Source organism: Pezoporus flaviventris, unplaced genomic scaffold (assembly GCF_033815535.1).
Source record: "Pezoporus flaviventris isolate CSIRO_AGI_PZ_B2104156 unplaced genomic scaffold, CSIRO_AGI_Pfla_v1 ptg000011l, whole genome shotgun sequence".
Classification (NCBI taxonomy): Eukaryota; Metazoa; Chordata; class Aves; order Psittaciformes; family Psittacidae; genus Pezoporus; species Pezoporus flaviventris.
In genome coordinates, this window is record NW_026892559.1 from 800,419 (window position 1) to 815,747 (window position 15,329).

Consider the following 15,329-nt stretch of genomic DNA (forward strand, 5'->3'; position numbering starts at 1 on the left):
TTTGCAGTGTAGTTGCCAGTCGTTTGAAATACTGTAAATAAACAATCTGCACCATTTTACTCTGTGACCCCAGGAGAAATCAGGTAGTTGGCACATTCCTTCTCAGAAGGCAAATGACTCCTTGAAGCTTTTCTGACACAGCTTTTGTACAACAGAAGAGTTTTATTTCATATCCAGTCTACTGAATGGTAAGAATCTTTGAATTACTCATTTGTCAGGTAAGGACTGGAAGGGCATTTTTTTAAAATGCTGTCCGTTTTCTCCAAAAGTCAATACTTTGTGTACATTAGAATAGTGTTTCTATTTATGAGAGCTTACTAGCTTAGCCTTTCTTACTGGCTCTTAATGTCTATCAGGAGAGAGAAAAACAGCGGGAAACTGCATGCAGAGAAGTTACAGTCATCAAGTGGAACCACGGCCAGGACCTCCATATTCTATGGGCAGATGCTGTGAAAATATAAGGCTTCATCTCATCACAACATGGAGCAAAGGAATTTGGCAGTTTCCTCCCTCATGCGTGATGTCCCTAGATCGTTACCAGGCCAGCGCTTTAGAGCTTACTCATCCTCTGGAAAGCTGCAAGCTTGTGAACTACACCCACAGCTAGTGCAATTTGCTGTAGTCAATGGGTCATGCTTGTCTAGTGCTTTGTGATAGTACCTTGTAATTAGGTGGCCAGTGAGTTCGCTTTGCATACCACAGGTCTCAGACTTCACTGTAGCCATGGGAACTATGTTTCGTAATAGTTCTAACTCAGTTTTCTTGGTAGAAGTACACCATACCACATTGCTGTGTCAGAGCCTACCCAGCACAGGCAAGCTTTTAAGTAAACCATCTCTTCAGACTTGACACTCAGGGAAGCCCACTGGGATTTTGTACAATAGCAAATGGGAACCAACCATTTCAGCTTAGTAGTAGCTGATTTTCAGGTATCCTCCCATACAGCATGCTTTATAAGTCTCATTAAAACAGAAGACTTGTATTTCACCTTATACAAAGAATCCACAAAATGAACAACCCCCAGACATCATCACAAACACCCACTAACAAGGAAATAAAACACCCTTCATGGTTAAACCCAGTTTTAAATCTGCAGCACAAGGCAGCATGCAACAGTTGCTAAATCAAGACACGCCCTCCTGAAGTACAGCACTATCCTCAACAGTATTTCTGATAAAAGATACAAGATCCAGAATAACCTTCTGTACATTCAGGCGATGAACAGAGCTCAGACAGGAACCTTTCTGTCAGGTTATGTAGGCTTGGTAAAATTCCTTGCAACGAGTAAATTTAACTCCTCCAAAGGAACTGGAGATAACCCAAGCTCTTGAGAGGCTGTACACTCAAAGGAATTCACCAGAATACCTCTTCTCCTTCCTCAAAGCAAAAATTGCAGATGTCAGAATATGCTGCATTTCTGAAGGTCACTGAGGAGGGTCCAAACCCCACAGAAATACTTGCATTCAAAATAAAATGACAGCAACTTTGCCTTTCAAAACAATTTCTCAGTCACAGTCCCAGAATTCTCTGCCATGAAGGATCCTTGCCTTTGTAGTAAGGCAGGCACAGTAATTCAACAGAGCACATTTTAAAACTATCAGCCAATAAAATTTCATCAGAGTGAGACAGTCTTCAACAGCACATACTTCATTATAAAAAGTTTATGAAAATTCTTGGGTGTTTGGGTATTTTTTTTTGAATTTGAAATTCCACCTTCAAAAACTTATACAATGTTAACTCAGCCTTAGATTCGTTTTGGGTTTTCATATTCGTTTCTTGGTGCTACCCTAGCAAGAGTAAATATTTTACCACTGAAACATTAACTGCTGGCAATTTCTAACCTTCTTCCAGGAAACTTGAGAATATTATGTGCTGCCTGATCTTCCCAAGGGAGATTTTAAACATTCTGGCTGGCTACACTGATAACACATAAAATAAGCATTAAAAAAATACTCCTCTGCAACAGCTTTTAGAGAAGCTGGAAGAGGCAGATGTGGGGGGAGAAACCAAATAAAAAAAAAACCAACACTGAATATTTGCTAACCCAACACCAAAGAAGTCGATACAATTTCAAATGGCTATTGTTTGATACTCTCTAATAATCCCATTACAGCATGAATCATGCCACAGCACTAAACAGAAGTGTTCAGAATTGTTATTACCGAACATGTGAATGCTATAGGCAAGGTGAGGAGTTCAGCAGTTGAGATGAGGGCAGACATGAGCAGAATTCAAAGGAGCATGTTTGTGCCAGAGGAAGAATATTTAACAAGTATTATTCGAAGCACTGAAGGTGATTAATCAACAACAAAAGACGATGACAACGATATCATGTTCAAGCCAATCAACTTCCTCTCAATGGCTAAATGTTTTAAGGTAGATTGAAGCCAGTGCTTGCTAAGGTATCATCCATTTTATAGACAAGACATCTGCAAGACAGTAAGATGGTCCATATCCATATCTTGGATATTGATATAGGTTTAGTTTTCTTGACTTTACCTGGGTAACTGCTGAATGAGACACGGCCAGTCCTAGTGTCTGGATCAACTATATTAAAGTTCCAGTGCTTGTATATTCTCAGTGTGGCTGCATATGTAAACCAGCTGGAATGGGCAAAATATATATTCTCATATCCAGGTAGAACCTGGAAAAAGAAGCAGAAAGAGGAATAGTTTCAGACCCTACTATGCTTTGCATGTTTTGTACTTGATAAAAAAAGTTGTTTTCCCAGATTCTAAGTAGTTTGATTAATTGTATTGTTTAAGAAGGGGCAAATTCTTGCACTTTTAACAGTGTACTTAACAATGAATTTCTGAAACTTCTGGAAATAATTCTTGCCCATGTGTTGTTTTCAAATAATTAGTTGCTATTTTTCAAAACAAAACAGCTTAAGGTGTTTTGGGACACCTGCATCACATGGTATTCTGTTTCCCCAGTTTCCTCTTGAATACTTGTATTTATATATTCAGATCAGCCCTCTGCAAACATACCCAACATTAAATTAAAACACGCTATATCTGTGAAAATGCCTCTGGGTGACTTTAAAGTATGGAAGCAAATGCAAGCGTATTTAATTTGAAAAGGTAAATACTTATCGATAATAGCTCTATTCAAAGTATTTCCCTGTTTCTAAGATTTCTTGTTAGCTCAGAAACCTCTTGTGATAGGCAAATGCTTGAACAAATGCTTCCTAATTTGAGTATTGTTGCTCTGGGAGACATAGAGTCTCCATATACTGACTGGAACCTTGATGATTTTAATTGAAAAATTTAATTCCTACTAAGATGTATCAGACACTTATCTTAAAAGTATTTTTTCTGTCATTACTCCCATTGGGAAGCCATTCCAGAATATCACTGTTAACAGAAAATATCAGCCAATTGCACCCACTTATTCTTGCGCTAGCACTGATCTTTAGTTTAAGGAATCCTCTTCTCTTCCTCCCTGCTTAACTTGCTCAATGGATTTGTAGGCATTCACAATACCCCCTTTCAGACTTCACTTGGCTAGATAGAACAACTTATTTTCTTCCAGTCTCCTCTCCATGGTATTTCCCCATTCCCTAGTAATTCTAGTAGCTTTTCATTGTCAATCTCTGTGGGTTTGGTTTGGTTTTATTTTTTGCCTGCCCTTGAACACAAATGAGCAAGACTGGACCCAAAATCCTGTTAAAGGCACAAGTGACAACTGCATAAAAGCACCTTGACAGGAGTCTCTTTATGCACATGCAACGGAAACAATGAGGACTCCAGAAATGCAGGCTCATGACACAGTAAATCAATAGTCACTGGAGATGAAGTTCTTGATGCTCACCTTGATGAGTGCAGAGCAGTGACCCATATCCCACTGATACTTCCCATGGCTTCCTGGCTCCACATTGCATTGTCCACCCCTTGCAGAATACTCAAATAATGCAGGAATGAGGTCTAACAGGTCTCCAACTGCATTCAGAAACTGGACATCAAAGATGCTCAGTGGCTGAGGAAAGGGAGGAAAGAGAGACCACAAAAAGCACTTTCAGACAGAGAAGCATCAAGACAGTCTCAGCTGTTAGAATTTTTCTTTTGCTCTCAAAGGAAGCTCTTACATGGTCTAGGAAATACCTGCTCACAAGGCCCACATACACATGGGTATTAGTGTGGTATTAGGCATCTAGGTATCTTTAAGGGTCTGGCCCTTGTAGTGACATTACCAATGCTAACATTTCTGAGGGGAAAAAAATGAGACACTAGTTATAACTTATGCAAGTTCTGTGTGTCTTTGCAAACAGCACACCAATCAGTCTGCTGTTACTGTTATACTGGGGTAATAGTAAGCAGTAAGATTTTGGGGGGGGGGGGGGGGGGGTGTTTATGTATGCCTTTGGAGAGCCTTACATTAACAAGCACTCTTGGGAGTTTCTGGATTTTTATAAAGACTGCAATTTAAGACATCCTCAGAACTGAGGAGAAAACAAATGAGAGAAGCAAGATATGTTAACAATATTCATAAAGTATGAAATTAGCTGAAGAAAGAAGACAGTCAAAAGGCTCTCCAATACATGCTTTCGAAACCCCTTACAGTTGCAACTAGCCAGGGCTAACTGCACACAGCTTGTTGTGCAACATGCTCTTCAGAACCTTCTGTTAATTTGCCTCTTCAAGAATAAGAGCTTACTTGTGGTCTAATCTCAACTTCCAAAGACTGTTTTCTAAATATTTCCTGTTCTTGCTTGCATCATGCCTTTAGTTAAGGTAAGGATTAAGGAAAAAAAGTCAGAGCATACATCACTTTAAGGCTATAAATGGTAATTTTAGAATGGGCCACAATCATATAGTAAATAAACACATTGCTTGCAATATAAATCACTATTATTAAACCATACAGCTGACCTCTCTACAAACTCCAACAAAGCAGAGACAAGGAATGGAAAAAATAAACAGCACAAAATCCATTTACTTTTTATATGGGAGGCTGAATTCTGTGTTACCCATCTACTGTTTTAGAAGACAGAACAATAGGAAAAACAAAAATAATGTATACTCTAGACCATATATTCCCAGAGAAGCAATTAAACCTTCCCGCAATGCTTACCAAACAACTGAGAGAAATAAGCCATTCTCATAACTAAAAATCGTCCATTGCAGAAGGCCCTAACAATAGCTATAGTTTCAGAAAGAAATCCAAACCCAACTTTCATATATGTTACATTGCTTTAGTTCATCATATTTTTGCTGTCAGGAACAAAACTGGGAGCAGCAAAGGCCACAACTGACAAATAGCAAGAGATATATCTTTACATAATTTAAGCAACTCAGTGGTATAAACCATTTACAAACCATTCTCAACAACCGCTATCTCACTGGAATCCATAGAGAGAGACCTGAACACTGTTTCATCACAATTTTTCCCCATCCAGCTGCACTCAATGAAGAGAAGCTGTTTTCCAATACCTAATTCACACAGGCACTACTGTACAGTACCACCAGGAGAGGAGCAAACAGGATTGCATACGAGAATGCTCAGCCAGCCTTGCGACATTCAAATTCTACGTGACATGCGTTTGCTACCACTACATATTCTCCTCCGTGAAACCTGCCTTCATTGCAACATCTACCGGTAGTTACACCGACATTGCTCTGGCATCACTTGGAATTGCCTGTATATTTTTAAAAAGCTTCACATTTCTGTGCTGTCTTACAGTCACTGCAAGTAAAAAAATTCAGTAGCTACTAGGAAATTCATTCAACCTAGATCAAAGCCAAACTTCCTTGCCAAGCAAGGAAGCTATCAGATTTGTACGCACAGAAAGGTGGCCAGAGAGCTGGAGGAAAGACCCACTCAAAAAAAGAAGCAAAAAGCTACGCAAATTCCTAGGGCTCTACTAGGTGAGACTGGGCTGCCAGCTCCCAAAGCCAGCCAGAAGAAAGAAGTATCACAGAAGTAAGAGGAAATAGGTTGTTAAGCATACACTAGGGTTCTGTTTTCACTCCCCTTTTGAGGGGCAAGCAAGTTTTGTTGCAGTTTATTTCCAGGAATTCATTGCTTTGCTTGGATAAACCTGGTTTTGTGTTTAAGATTGTCTGATGCTCAGTGAGATAACACAAGCACAGTGCACAGAGCTTCTCTGGAGTCTCAGTAAACTATGGACTCAAACGGAAGACACTAATGCAGGCCAAATCTGAGAACTTCAGGAGTGGCCTGAGGCATGTGCCACAAAGCTGAGAGCCCCAGTTTGGAAATAACTACAGCTGATTTCCAGGATACATGGAGAAATCTTTTCTATGAAGACTTAATCAGGGCTCACTAGCAAGAATTACTGGGGGGGGGGGGGGGGGGAATGTATGCATCATAATAAGTGCATAATGTGGAGCATAATTACAATCTTTTGTAATCACCTTCTCCCATCTCACACAGCAATGTCAGGAAAACTTGCATGCATGGTTTACATCCTGAAGAAAAGTGACTGAATGAGCTAAATTGACAAGCAGAGAGGTAATACAGTCACGACAAAAGGAAAATGTCCTTTTGCTAGAATGTGTGGCTCCTCTAGGGTACCATCCTGAATAGCATAAAGAAAAAAAAAAAAAACAGATTGAGTTTGAGTTACATCAGCTGTAAGGGTAGCAGATAGGAGGGAACAAACCTTGCCTGCTAAAGGCTTGTCTACATAGGATATTAAAATAGACAAGTTATTCTGTAACAAGTATTTTCCAGTACCTTCCCCATACATAAGCATTCCCAATACAAAATAAAGAAGTACAAATGCAGAGCTGTCCTAAAACCATTGTAGTATTTAAAACTCTGACACCTCCTTATTCAAAGGTAATTCCTCTGTGTAGACAAGCCCAAGATTAATCACAGCGTTGGTAGAGCATTAGGCAGATGAAAAGGCTTAATGTTCTTTGAGTGCCCCTCCTTCCGAAATTGTCTTGACAAAAGGGTTGGGTTTGTTTACTGGATATGAAATGTTGCTAAACCAGATGGAATAATGTCACAGTTTAACATGGAAATCTATTCAGATTTTGACATCATTCTTAATGATACCTGTAAATATCAAATTCAAAATACAGAAGTTTACAACATAGATTGCCTTCATGAATGTCTTAATGGAAGCACCAACCTAAAATAGCCCTGCAAGAAACTAGACTCTATGCAATTTAAAAAGTTCGAAAAAGTACACTATAAAACATTTGCATACATGTACAAATAAAAATATATACTACTACTACTACTGTAGAACAGTTCAGAGTCAAAACCAAATTTTCTTTGCACAAAGAAAAAGTTTGCGGCAGACAGAATGGTTCCACAATGTTCAAGTGAAGTAGACCTGAAGTTTAGGGGAGAAAAGAAAAAATTGAGCCTCACAGAGTGACCTGCATGCACATAACCCAGCTCTCACTGAATCTTTTTGTGGACTTGGCATAGCTTTACACTACCATGCATATAAGACAATGAAAAGTCAGATCTTTTCATCACTTGTCTTCCTCAAATAAGTGCATATCAACTAATTCATTAAATTTAGAACTCCAACTACTTGCAAGTTTGAAAAGGTACGCATAGTGCCAATAAGAAACCCTGACATATGCAACGTGTAAAATTAAAGGCAGATTTACTATTGAAACAGCTTGTTTCCGTTCTCCTGAAAACAAAACAATTTTATTCAACTTTGCCCAGCGCTCCAGGCTTTGTAAACACAGCTCCTTTTCTCCATCCCCTTTAGCAATTTTGTCTACCCTTGTCAACCAACAACTTCTCAGTGTTCAGAACACTTTGTCCATGTATGAACATGAGGGTAGAGCGGGTGGGGAAATGCAAGAACTTAGAAATCTATCTTCACCCCTCTTCTTCCTCCCCATGCCTCTGATCTTTTGGGAGTTAAGGAAGAAGACTTCTCAGCCTTTCTTCTGCAGTGTTTAATTTTCTTTGAAGCTTAGGGCAGTTGGGAGAAACTGCCCTCTGCACTTAAAAGATGATCACTTGAATTTAGAAGTACACACAGTTTTTCCCAATAGCAGTTAGAACATCAGGCAACAAAACAACACAGCCTGTCACATCTTGGTTTTAGGTTTGGTTTTGACTGGGGTTTTGTGTTGTTTTTTTTTTTGTGTGGGGAGGAGGTGTATGAAAAAAATAAAAATACCACAACCCACACTTGAGATATTATCAGTATTTCTAATGTTTATCACCACCATGAATCCAAACTACTGCACCAATAGAGATCAAAAGAGAAACCGATAATAGTCCTAAACCAATACATATACAGAAAGGATTTTTTTTTTGGTTTACATGAAACAACAGTAGTATCCATCAAAGGAAAGAAGGAAGACACGACTCTCAGACCTCTAGGGAAAAAATGTAATAGGAATGCAATTTGCTTTTTAAGACATGCAGAATTTGTTGTGGGAGCTTCCAGTAAAGAGATCTTTCTTTTTCTTTTTTTTTTTTTTTAAGTTGAGAAATGAGTAATGGAAATAGTAAATACTTGTTATTGCAGCTGTTGCACAATGTTAAGTTCAGAACAACACTGGATTAATTGAACCAAACTATAATGCTTAGAAATAAAGGAAAAAAAAATCATCTATGAAGTGAATTCATTTGCCAAACATTCCACTTACTAACAATCTAAGGGATTAAAGTAAAGAACCTTTTTAACATGTACTGCAAGGGCAAAGTTGAAAACAGCCTCTTTGGAGAGTAGATGTTCTTTAATCACAAGGAATAAGGAAGATCCTGTTGGTCCTCTCTCGAGAGGGTAAGGGGGGTGGGTGTTGGTTGGTCGTTTAGTTTTTCAAGTACCAACAGTTTACAGAAGCTGGGTTGATTTGCAGATAAATGGGTGTATCAAAGCTAGAATACTAGTCAGCAACACTGCATCTGCACCTGATTTTATTGTCAGTGTAAGCTCAGAGGAAGAATCTTCAAGGTGTTTATTTCCCTAAGGGGATGCTAACAGCAGTAAATATGTACACAAATAGCATTGCTGTAGCCTAATGTCTCCAAAGTATTTGAAAAGTAGCATAGTATCCAACAAAGTGAACTGCATGTTCTTTTGCAGAGCTGTCGGGTATCATTTTGATGCCAAGGAAAACCAACCACCAAGGTGCAAGAGCAGCTGTTCAAACTCTACTCAAGAGGTAAAAGACTGGTGTTGACTTTCCGGCCCTGGCAAACAGGAAACCGCAGCACCACCTCAAGTCAGAAATATATACACAAGGGACATTATTGCTTTGAGTAAGATATGGATCTCAACATAGGTGATAATGTCCAAAGCTGAAACCATGAACAGAATAAGGAGTCAAAATAAATCCCACCACCTGCTCCAGGCACTTTTGGGAAACGAAACAAATATATCCACTTTACATAATTCAAGAATAGAGGACACAAGAGAATAAAAATGACCCAGTCACTTCAGAGGTCAGTGATTTTAAGTATCAAATACACAATTAAATAAGTATCAGGGAATACATGTTGCAGGTAAGGCATGCCTATTATAAAGAAACAGCTCAGACACAAACTAGCAAATTATGCTTCCCCATCTGAAGTTAGATTATGAAGAAGCCAAAAAAAAACTGATAAGCTTTGAAGGGCTCTTCAGATACAGGTGGTGTGAAAGAAAATTAATGAGTTTTTTTTTTTCCTAGAAAGTCAAGGTTTCTTACTATCTTCCCTAAGTCAGGCCCATCATGATGGAGTTTTCCATTATTGTGAACACTTCCCCCCCTGCCATTAGGGAAGCCCCAGAGCAAGTTCTGCACAAGAAAGAAATGTGCTTTTTACTAAACCCCAATTGTTTACAATTTAGGACTTCCAACTTCTCCAAATGATATGGTTTAACCAAGACAAAAACGGTCAACTACAATTACTCAGTCCCTCCCTCTCACATTGAGAAATCTATCAGACATTAGACTTAAGGACGGCATTGTAATTACTATAGCTCTATGCGAGTTAAGGAAGCTCTGCTTTTACACACAAGCTGATGATCCAGAACAGAATTCTAACTGAATGGAGAAAAAAAACAACAAACAAGCACCACCAAACAAACACACACACACACACAAAAAAAAAACAACAAACCACACAACAGCCACCAAAACTTAGAAGACAAAAAAGGAGAAGACATTTAACAATGTAAAACATACCCCAAAATAGAGAGGCTTTTAAGGTTTGAAATGCGATGCTTGGAAATAAGAATTTTAAGAAACACACTCCCTACATGCCAATTCATGCTGTTGCAGCTACACTTTATACCTAGAGGGCCATTTGCTTTATAACAATTTTAAAATGACAGCCACTCTGTCTGTCCTTCCAACATTCACACGCTGATACAAAAGCCATCACCAATCTAATCGGCACATGAGCACCCGGGTTCCAAGTCCAGTGCAAAGGATCTGTGGCGTCATGACTTTGTGGTGACAAGTGCTCAGTCACATTATCTAACTGAACAATCATGGAAGTTTTTGTAGAATGGTATGCAGAATGGGTACTTGCTACTAATTATTCTGATTATTCTCCTTTTTTTAATATCCGATTCCATTCTCCCATCTTTGTCCTCTGACATTCCATCCCCAGCTACTGAAAGAGAGATGCAGTAATCTTACTGTTTGTTTGTGTAGTTTAGCCCACTCGAGGGCTCCCATGTACAGACCATCCAGCTGTGCAATAATATAGCCAGCATGCCTCCAAAATGGGTCATCCTTATTATTTCTGATTTGTTGTCTCGTCCATTGATCTTGTCTCCTGCAGAGGAACAAACAGGTTGGGGTTTTCTTGTTTTTGTTTTAGGGTACAATTGATAATGCAGGGAAGGGACAAATGATCCAACCTTCCTAGTGTTTTGAGGCAAATCATGCTTTGGAAACTCTGCAGACATTATATGTTATATCCTCTGGGTGTAAATGTTCAGATCTATATAACATACTCTACAGCAGTGTGTATCTACTAGACTTTAGTATCAAGGAGTTGGACTCCACCTCTGTGGGTGGCTCTGCTACATTAGATCTAACATCCCCATATAGTCAGCAAAGGGAAACCAGCATTTGATAGGTATTCCCTTTCAAATGCCTATTTAAAGACAAAATGAGCCTGACCTTTGAAGAGGCTATTTCTCTCCCCTAGGTACAAGTGCAATGAAGGCTTTTGGCTGGTGGTGCTCAAACACTGCCTAAGACCCACTGCTATGCCTCTGAGGAAAAGGTGGGAGACCAAACGCAACCATCCCATGTGCCAAATCCAATCAAGAGGTTACTAGCTAAATAACCGAGATTTAGAGCACAAGGCAACAAGAGGTGAACAGACCTTAGGGCAAGAGCAGCCCACATTATAAGGATCTCCTAAAGTTCTCTCCTTTGCTGTGAGCAAAGGGCCAAAGAAGAACCACAGGTGTTAGACTAAGTCAGGACAGATTCACGCCTCTTCCATCCTCCTATATTTATCCATCCAGTATTATGCACAGCAGTAAAAAAAGAAATAATGAACCTGGCAAGGAATCAGACTCTTCCAGCAGTATATGGGTGATAAAACCAGCCAGATTCAACCTTCTAGAAGTAACAAGACACAGGAAGTACGTCAGAGGAAATGGATATGCTCAGAGAATTCGGGGCTAACACCTTTAAGGACAACGCACCAGCTCATATTGCAAAATTGCCATTAAGTAAACCAGTGATAGAGGAGTCAAGGATATAACCAATACCAAAAATATAGAGGGTCACCTAGTATTACCCCTATCCATCCAACAATGCATCTTGGGGGATACAGCTACCATGCTGAGTCAGTCTGGAAAAAACCTGTACACACTGATACGGTAGCTATTCCATTTCTTTCACGAGGAGGACAACAATGTCGAAAAACGATGGCAATGGATTGCTAAGATTTTTTTCCTCTTCTTTTTGGATAAGCTAAAACCAATCAACTCTATATATGTGTACCAATAACAGAATTAGTCAGATATATAACCCCTCATGGAAAGCACAAGACAAGAGAAAGATGGTAAAAATAGTCCCCAGAACCAACCAAAGTTTCACAGAAGTATTTGTAATGGAAGAAAACATTAAGTCAAAGAGATTTACATAACTGGTAATCACAGTTGAGTTTCCCAGTACCTGACCTAGCTCTCCTCCCACTTGTAGTTTCACACCAGTGTAAGTGCATTATTTGAGAATAATTACTTTTGGTTTACAGAGCTGAAGAGAAAAGGGAATCAGGACCTTTGCGATTAGAACAGAATTTACATCAGCAGTAGAATAAACAAAATGCTAACCTAACGGAGGGTGAAAAGGATACACAATGCTAAAAAGTTTCAGGAACCTGGAGACCACACTGTTCAGTGTAACATTCAAAATACCAGCTTTTAGAAAAAGCATTTTGACTAGCATGACCTTCAGAATTCGTTGGCATTATCTACACATCCCTGTAGCAATGGTTTTAAACATTTCTTTGAAAGAAACAGAATTAGGCATGGATATTTATGCCCTTCATCATATATTTCCTTTTCTTATACTAACAGCATTCAAGCAGAGGGAAAGGAAGTATGTATTTTCTTAGGCCCATAAGGAAGAGATTAAATACCCTTTAAAAACTGTCACACTCCAAACCCAAGTTTTGAGTATTTTCTTTTCTAATAACTAAATACATACGCCATGAAATTCTGAACTCCACTTCGAACGATGGGATTCTTAATTAACTGTGGATACATATTTGCAGCATGGTCATACATGTGCCTGAAAGAATAAAAGTAGCGGAAGTTATTCTTTTGAATCTCCCTTCATTTTGCTTACCAACCCACTGATCAATAAGCATTGAAAGACAAATGCCACAGTGCATAATGTAAACTTTTCCAGATCACAGAAGTTACTTCAGTGCATGACTGAAAGCAACAAAACAGCAAAGGCAACACAAATGGATTGTTTAACTTAAAATAAACAACCTTGTTAATAGCAAGATAAGCAAGAATGAGATTGAACTACTTTATAGCTAAATTCCCATTCAGGAAGTATTTGTAGGACAGAAGCATCTTCAAAGCAACAGAAGATTTGAAATAGAAATAGTTTACTGGAGAACTATCCTACCAGGAAAAAAAAAACCCAAAAACCAAAACAAACCCAAAACAACAAACCAAACACAGAGGTGATGAGAATATAATCTGCTCATTCAGTTGAGAGAGAATTTCAGCCTGGTATCTAGCAGGCTTTACTTACCATTAACCATGTTCCTTCCTTTCTGATTAAGCTAAATATCTCCATTTTAAAGTGTGTATAAGTTAATCTTTTATGTTCCCACAGAAACTCCCAGTCACGCCAGCCCTAAAGAGATTCAGCCTTATGGAGACCAAAATTTCTGTGGGGCTTTTGCTGTTGTTGAATTCAGTTAGCTATGTCATCCCTATTAACTAATAGAAACAAAAGTTGTAAAGGTTTTGTTTGGGTTTTGTTTTTTTTTGTGGTTGGTTGGGGCTTTTTCTTCATTTTGTTGAAGTGAAGTATTTTACATTTCAAGATGAAACCAACTGCCAAAAATGGCTCAGGAGCCCAGAAGTTAAAATCACCCTTCCATTTAGGTGAAGTGCAATCATTTGATTCAAGCCAAAACAGAACTCCAGCATTTCTTACTGGGGGTCAAGCTTAACAAACAAAAAAGGAGGACTACTTAATTCTAGGTGGAAATCAGCAGAAATTTATTTCCCCGAGGTCTGGAGTTGCTAGAACTACATCAGTCATTAGTAAAATTAGCTCCTACCAAATGCTGAAAGAAAACAGAACTAAAACAGATACCAGCCTAAAGGAAAGCACATGCCAGGAGGACAGAATTCCTCATATTAAAACTCATGAAGACAACTTCCTCTAGGAAGGATGCAGAATAAGCTTTTCCCAGTTTCCCTCAGGCTGTAATTTGAGAATACAGCCACAGATGACTGAATGGTTTGCTGATGATTAGAAAATTAATTACTGATTCTCTAACCACCTTCTCCCTCTCTTTCTGTCCATTGCCCCATTCCCAGCTGGTGTTTTGAGTACTTGATTGCATATGACCCTGCTGGTTCTTAGCTCTGATACCATTCTGACAACCAACTCTGTCTGCATAAATTCAGGCTAAACACTAACCCTGAAAAAAAAAAGTGAATGCTTCTTCTGTCAGTTTCCAGTTTGGATTAGGTGGTTATGTAGATAGATAAGCAACAGAGCTGGTGCAAGAAGACAGTGTTAGTAGACAAACTGATGCATAGACCATCAGTAGCAGGCACAAGCTGGGGCTCATTGGGTCTGTGGAGGGAGGTGCTGGGGCAAAAGAGAGGAGCATTAAGCAGCTTCACACCATTATACTTTTCTTGAAACTGCAGCTACAGTATCGATTTTACTTCTAGAGCTGTCTGTCTCCCATGTAACACAGAACAAAATGCCATGATCATAACCTACTTCTTGATCACAACCTACTTCTTGAAGACTAGAGAGTTGAAGAGACAGATCAACATTCTCTACCCCTACAGTCACAGTGAATTTGGCAAATAAAAATCCCAAGTAATTTTAGGGAGGAAATTATAGCCTAACACAGTCCATACTACAAGTCAGTGCTCTTATGGTACTAGAGAAGAGGAACAAATAGCACTAGACAATCCATCTGGCAGATGGCCTTTTAGAGATGAGAACTGGATGAGGAAGATAAAAAAACTGCACAGAATACTACTCTAATCACTGCCTAGGCCAGGACAGATGATCAGGCTTCCAGGCTCAACCATCAGCTCTACTCTCATTTTGCCCTCAAAGGTTATGCAACACAAGGTAGATTTTAGTAGCATCTTTAAGCTCTGATGATGGATGTGGAGATGGGGTTAGTCCAGAATCAGTGGACTGAAAACGGCTTCTTTAATGGCTTTCCATCTTGTATATGCTAACAGAAGACAGACGATTCCTGGAATTGATTTTTCTATTTAAATCCTTAAAATTATTGAGAATTTTTCCCCTAGTTGCTGTGTTTAATTTTTTTTTGCTGTAACAAAGCTTCTGTGCACATGGCTTGCATCTTTTGTAAGGCTATTTTCCTCTGAAGTAAATTGGGCCATTATAGCAAGGTAAGGCTTTGCAACTGTATCTAAAGCCAAATGCAAGGCAATTACAAAGCTGAGACAAGATTTCAAAGTCTAAAACCAGCAAAGCAGAGCACTGCTTCTTCAAATTAGAGAGGAAGATGACAAGACTCAGGTCAGCTGAGGTTATGCCAGAAGACAGGAAAATTAACTTTGCTACAAATTCAAATACTGCTATTGGACACCTGGCATGCCCCAACTGGAAGAGATTAAAAGTAATGTCACAGATTTGGATGTGCTCTACCATAGCCTGAGTAAAATCAGGCCTCAT

The 15,329-nt window shown here is 39.0% G+C and overlaps 1 protein-coding gene across 1 annotated transcript in view; it reads right to left on the reverse strand.

Annotated features, from left to right (window-relative positions):
- The window catches only part of PLBD1 (phospholipase B domain containing 1), a 40,892-nt gene that overhangs the window by 11,463 nt on the left and 14,100 nt on the right, over positions 1-15,329 (reverse strand). Inside the window, exons 3-6 of the mRNA XM_061450626.1 lie at positions 12,615-12,698; positions 10,581-10,719; positions 3,814-3,978; positions 2,500-2,644 (exon numbers count right to left, since the gene is read on the reverse strand). Coding sequence (XP_061306610.1) covers positions 2,500-2,644; positions 3,814-3,978; positions 10,581-10,719; positions 12,615-12,698 — 533 coding nt within the window. The remainder of the gene's footprint in view (positions 1-2,499; positions 2,645-3,813; positions 3,979-10,580; positions 10,720-12,614; positions 12,699-15,329) is intronic.